At 29.9% G+C, this 7,194-nt stretch overlaps 1 protein-coding gene across 1 annotated transcript in view; it reads right to left on the reverse strand.

Moving 5' to 3' along the window:
• LOC106677274 (calpain-9-like) overlaps positions 1-6,364 on the reverse strand; it is a gene marked incomplete at its 5' end in the record, with an annotated part of 99,039 nt that extends 92,675 nt beyond the window's left edge. The window contains 1 exon segment of the mRNA XM_067052961.1: positions 6,289-6,364. Within this exon segment, the coding sequence (XP_066909062.1) occupies positions 6,289-6,364 (76 nt within the window).
• Between the last annotated feature and the right edge of the window lie 830 nt (positions 6,365-7,194).

Genomic DNA, 7,194 nt, shown 5'->3' on the forward strand with positions numbered 1-7,194 from the left:
TAGATTCTCCACATGTTTGTATCATGTTATTATATCACCTACAGAAAATTTACTTGTATATATATATGTATACAGTTGTAAATAACAATAAATAAATTATTAAGGAGAGAAAAGTGGCCCTTGACAAGAAAAGCAGAACAGATGCTCAACTCCTGGGAGAGAAAGGTATTGAGAAGGATATGGGGAGGAGTCTCGGAGAATGGAGTCTGGAGAAGAAGAAGGAATGAGGAACTGATAAATCTGTGCGGGGAATCCAGCATCGTGTGCAATGAAAAGAGCAAGAATAATATGGTTAGGACACGTTGAGAGGATGCCCGATGAAAGGATACCCAAAAAGATGGTTTATGGCAAACTAGATGGAAAACGGAAAAGAGGACGTACCCAGGTCAGATGGCTGGATGATGTGGAGGAGATTTTGAATCTTTTGAAGGTTGGTAGATGGAAGAAGAAAGCAAGAGACGATGGTTGGCTGTGGTAGAAGAGACCCGGGTTTTTGCAGATAGTGTACAACCATAATAATAATAATAAACACTCCTACAACACAGTGATTACCATTAATCACAAATAACAATGAAAATGTCTAAACTACAGATAACGCAGGCAGGCAAGGTCTGGGGAAGGAATTTTACCTAAAAACTAATGGCGACTTATGCAGCTGATTAAAGACCGTATATTGTTGTTCCGTTGCTAAGCGACGACAACCAAATAACCAAAACAGACATTCTTGCCTTTAGATATTATGATATAAAATATAAATACATATGTTTCTTATAAAAATAAAATAAACTTCTAAAGAAAATATTACAAAAGAAATAAATTAAATACTATTTAATTGCAGATTAATTATTGAACTTCACGTAAAAAGATAAATTCAGATGATATAATTCATACCAACTTTTAACGCCATAATATATAATTGCCTTGTAAATAATTGTAAATAGTATTGTGAGTTTTATTAGTGTTTAATTTAGTTACATATTTTTTTTCTTTTCAAATAACTAAATATAAATAAAATAATACAAATAAAAATATATGTAACTAAATTAAACACTAATAAAACTCAAAAACTATTTAAAATTATTTACAAGGTAATTATATGTTATGGCGTTAACATAAACTATTAAACTATAAACTCAGACAGAGCTGAGGACGCTATCAGGGCCACTAATTAGCCGGAACTGCTATAAAAAACTAAGATGGTCGGTCCGTTGCTAGGTGACGTTTCTTAGCAACAATTATAACCCCTAGCAACTGTCTCTATTACTCATTATTACAAACAAATATAATTAAATATTTTTTTTCTTTTCAAACAACTAAATCTAAATAAAACAATACAAATAAAAATATATGTAACTAAATTAAACTAATAAAACTCAAATACTATTTACAATTATTTACAAGGTAATTATATATTATGGCGTTAACACCAACCGTTAAACCTTAAATACATGAGGTCTTGGTAGATTTTGTCTATTCATTGCAACAATAAAAATTTTTTTAAAAAAAGAGAATTTTTGAAGATCACTTAGAGTCAGGTTCAGGCCATTGATGTAAACCACAAAGTTATAAAAATATAAAATATACCATGGGATAAAAATATATAGAAAGAATGAGAAAAATTTATCTTTGCACACATCTAACCTACTATGTATCATTTATATCATTAAATTCAAATAGCTACGAAAAAAACCCGAATCCTGTTGAATCCTCCTTCAATTCCCATGCCTTGACTTCCCGTGGGTAATCCTCAGACCTGTGTTCAATTAGCGAGTGTGATGGAGATCTGGAACCCTAGAGGAGGTGCCTCGTGTTCCCACGTCAAGTCCTAACAGCCGGGTACCGTACATCTCCAGCAAGTACCTCCAGCAGTCCTGATTGCTCCGGAGAGGAAGCTCGTTAAAGTACTTTTTTTGGAATTCGAAAACAGTCTGTGAGGCTGCTAGTTACTGTGTAGTTATCTACATCAATTCAATTCCTTATTTTATTGTTTAACGCCTTTTGAATTAATATTTTTATTTATAATAGAATATTATAATTAGAATTTAATCTAGCCATCCCTACAGCCTAGCTAGAAGATTGAAACGGCAGTGGCCAAGAGACTTATTAAAATAAAAATGGAAAATTGGAGTTCTGGCAATGGTCAGATTCTCCACTCAAGTTGAGTGTTTGCGGCTTTAGCGCACTTGCTCAGCCTCCACTGGCTCACTACCAGTGATGCGGCGAGAGGGATGCGCTGGGATCTCTTGAGCTCTGCTCTACCCCTCACACGTGGGAGATAGAGCGTGCTCAGGGATCCTCAGGTCGATTGTGTGAATATTGTATATTAGGGTGTAAATGTGACTAGAGACTATATTATGTTATCATTATATTCATTTTGTTTATTCTTCTGTTTGTATATATTTTAAGAGAGTTTTTTTTTTTTTATTCATTTATTTAATTCATTTTATTTTATTTTACTATGTATGAGATCATTCATCACTATTACCTATTGCCCACAACTGTGTGGCAGATTGGAATATCAATCAATTAAAAAAAAAGTATTTAAAAAAAAAAAAAGATGCTGATTTTTATCGTATTCTTGTATCATATTGTTTTATTCTCATTACTATATTAATTCACTAATTGTAATTTTTCAGCATTATTATTAACTTTAAAGTCCTTTCTGTTAATTGTATTATTATTATTTTTTAAGAGTTATAATTTTTTTTTATATTATTTTCATTTTAGTATTTTTTTTGTTTTTTGTTTGTTCATTTATTTATTTTATTTTGTATAAGATCATTCATCACTATTACCTATTGCCCACAACTATGTGGCAGATTGTAGTATCTATCTATAAATAAAAAAGTATTTTTAATAAAAAAAAAAAAATTTAATCTGCAATTAATGTTTTTTCAATCGTAACCTGAAGGGAATTCTACATTGTCAATTAAATTGATCGATAGGCAATACCAATAAATTACATAAAAAATATTTAATTTAATACAGCAAAATTTTAAGTTGAGTGGGGTTTTGATTACCCCAATTTTTTATTACTTTAATTAAAAATATGTAAAGCTACTAGTCGGAATTGATTAGTCTGACACGTATAAGTAGGGGGAATAAAAAATTGTTTCAAAAAGTAAGAAAAAACTAATTTTTCATTCGGAGCTCTATATCTTTAAAACTACCAACAACAATAGAAAGTGTAAGAGAAGAGAATATTATTTAAAGTAGAGTAAAATTCCTAAAATATGAGCCCTAATAGAGCTATTTACGTTAAATATTTTTGAGATATTACTTATTAAAAAGCAACATTTCATAAAAATATTGTATGGGACGTAGTGAAAGATCAGCAGTTAATGAATTTGTTTTGAAAAATTTATATCTCAAAAACCATTTGACGTACATATGTCTATTAGCACTCAAATTAAAGCTACTGTAATCAGCTATAAAGTAGTTCTTGATTTTTATGTTCGTAGGAGTAATTAAAATTTTTAATAAGCAACATTTCATAAAAAATACACTGGACAGTCAGTAGTTAGTGAATTTACAAGTATTTAGGTAAATCTATTTCTCAAAAACCATTAGACGTAAAGATGTCTATTAGCATTAAAATAAAATCTAGTAAAATGTACTATAAAGTAGTCTATGAAATTTATTTGTGTAGAAGTAGTAGTTTTCATGATATTCCATATAATAAATTCACAAAATGTTGATGTCTAGTTTTTCGCACAAAAATATTTCGATGATTATTAAAGAAAAAATATATATTCAGGAACCTTTATAGTACATTTAACTAACTTTAATTGAAGTGCTGGTAGACATCTGTACACTTTATGTCTACGAGCACTTCAATTAAAGTTAGTTAAATGTACTATAAAGTAGTTTATGACTTTTATCTTCATAAGAGTATTTTTTTTTTTACTAAATTTTACCCAAAAACGAGAAATTAACATCTTTTTAATTTATTTTGGAAAATATCGTAACAACTACTACTCCAAAGAAGATAAACATTATGAACTACTTTATAGTACATTTAACTATCTTTAAGATTTCTCAAATTAAATTCACTGACTACTGACTTTTCAACGTGTTCTTTATGAAATATTGCAATTTAAAAAGCTATATCTCGGGAACTATTGAAGGTAAAAAATAGCTTTATTAGGGCTCATATTTTAGCAAATTTACGTTTTCTAGTGTTTTTGCTAATTTTAAAGAAGTTCAGAATGAAAAATTAATTTTTTTTAACGTTTTGAAACCTCAGACCTTTTCTTATTCCCCCCAACTTATACTGGGCACAATCATAAATTTTGACAAGTAGCTATACATATATTATGTATATATATATAATCTACTATAAATATATATACTTTCTTTGTAAATTTTAAATGAGATAACGACTTTAACTATTTTTTTTTTGTTTATTTGGATTGATAACCTAAGTTAATGCTAAAATAAAATCTCTATTCTAGAGGGCCTATTATCTTAGAGGAGTAATGGGATGGAATTTGAAGTTTTTATTACACCTTTACATATGAACAGGTTCAGAGTCATTTATGGCGACTGTAAATAACAGAGCAGTGATTTCATAAAAATTACAAATATCCGATCCTCGTAAAGGACGATTTCTAGCGCTAAGGATATTGGATATCTCCTCCTGGACTCCCGTTATCCAGGAGGATGCAGTCCATCAGGGTGTACAGGGTTACCAACGGTCCGGTAGCTTCTTGTCCATCTCCAGGGTCGTTAGGCTAACGGATAGGATAGGATTCTCTGTCTACTTCTTACACTGAGGGAATATACTGGAGAAGTTTACGGTCATCGTTTGTCTTCTAAGGACGGCTCTCAGGATATCGCATGTTAGGAGACAAAATGAAAAAAAAAACTCTTCAAATGTATGTATTTCTTAGAAAAAAAAAATAACATGTTTAAAACTTTATAAATACTTTATTCATAAATAAGGCAAAGTTTCGGATCTAGGATATTAATTTTCAAATACAGTCCCAAAAGTCACAAATTGGATACCATCAATAAATTTAAAAAAATATAAGAATCACTTGGTTATATTATAATTTTTATAATATTTTCCAGTACTACAATTATGGTACATAGCGAGGAAGCTCAGTAAGGAACTAATATCCTGGGCGTAGTTTCAATTCTGACTGCAGAAAGTAATTATTTATTCTATTACTTTAACCGTGAGTTAACCCTGTGGATTCTAGAGGCCTATAGGGAACACCCAGCCACTGTAAAATATTTGAGAAAAATATCTAGAACAAATCACCTCCTATTACAATCGTTGTATAACGGTACATTCTAACGAAGAACCCTGAAACCAGGACTACATCTGGACACACTACTAACTTGGAATCCTCACACAAGACTGAAAAGACAGGAAACTGCTCGTCGATTCTGACAATTACAACACTTACTAGACAAACAGTCTAAACGTCCAATCCATTACAAAAGACTGATTTACATCACTGTAATAAGGCCTATCTGGACATATGGAGTTGAGCCACTAACCTTCGAATTCCTCTCGTATCCAATCCTTACAACCCAAAATCCTTCTTAAAATCCAAAATGTTCCATATATATCTAGCCCGAACCAGATATCAATCCTTCCATTATAAGCTCCCTAACTACTCAAACCCACTAATGTCTAACCTTGCATCCTCTTCCATCTCTGATAGTCCTCCAAAGCGCCTGAAAGGAAGATGGCCTCGAGACCTAATGTAGAAATGTTATTAGAGTGCTACCAATGGGTAGTTACCCTACTTGTCTGTACCATACCATTGTAATCGAACTTCAGATTTACTAGATATAATTTTATGTAAATACAGTTGTAAATTAAATAAAAATCGCAAAAATACATTAGTTTCACGGAACACAAGAATTGGATTTATGTGTATGTATATATATATATATATATATTAGAACCATACTTTTTTTTTAAATATTTATTTATTGCTATTTACAACTGTACATTATAATACATTTAGTAAATCTGATCTAAGTTAAATTGGAGTGTTACAGGCGTGTAGAGAAACTACCCATTGGTAGCACTCTAATGACATTTTACATTAGCTGGTCTCGTAGCCATCTTCTTTTGAGGTGCCTCGGAGGATTGTCAGGAATGGAAGAGGATGCAAGGTTAGAAACTAGGTGGTTTGAGTGGTTTGGGAGTTTAGAACCATAAATTTAAATTTTAGTTTTTTCAAGAAAAAATAAATAAATTTAATTATATACGTTTTTAATAAAAGTATATCAGATTTAGAAAAAATTCTATTTTAGTGAAATGGCTACCTTGAAATAGTGGACAGCTTGTCGTCTCCTCGGTGCACCACCCCATTGGTCCCTTTCCTTCCTTTGACTACGCCATCTGTAACATGACAACAGAATTACATTTTTGGAAAAAACTATATACAAAAAAAAAAGGATTTTATATAATTAAGATTAAATACTGAACATTGCAACCTCACATGTAATCACTCAGGTTTACTAGACACATCTCGCAAGGTCTTTCAATATACGGCTATATTTTAGTAAAGGGCTAAAGCATCATTTGTTTTTGCAAATTTTTAAGTCACAAAATTGAGTAACTTTTTAAAGATATTCTTGAATAAAATTTTTCAAATAATGGAAAATTATTTTCAAAACTTTTGTTATAGTTGTCAGTTTTTCACAATCGATCCATTTTCCGAGAAATTGAGTTAATGTAAAATTATTTACTAAATTTTACTACAGAGCCACCTCACTCCCCTGTTAGGTTGTCGTTGGTAAATAGATTAACATGTGTTTTAAAACTACTTTATTAATATAAAATATTATAAATTTCTTATAAATAAATATGGGTTTTAACTAGTTTATTAATATAAAATATTATAAATAAATAGATTAACATGTGTTTTAAAACTACTTTATTAATATAAAATATTATAAATTTCTTATAAATAAATATGGGTTTTAACTAGTTTATTAGTATAAAATATTATAAATAAATATAGGTTTTAACTAGTTTATTAGTATAAAATATTATAATGAAAGAAATATGGTCCGGGTGCGGTCAAAAAACCTCAAATAGTAGAATTATACTATTTTATTGAGCCAACGTTTATAAAATATTATAAATAAATATAGGTTTTAACTACTTTATTAGTATAAAATATCATAAATTTCTTATAAATAAATATGGGTTTTAACTACTTTATT

This window comes from Halyomorpha halys, unplaced genomic scaffold, assembly GCF_000696795.3.
Source record: "Halyomorpha halys isolate HHAL.00 unplaced genomic scaffold, Hhal_1.1 Scaffold92.1, whole genome shotgun sequence".
Taxonomy (NCBI): domain Eukaryota; kingdom Metazoa; phylum Arthropoda; class Insecta; order Hemiptera; family Pentatomidae; genus Halyomorpha; species Halyomorpha halys.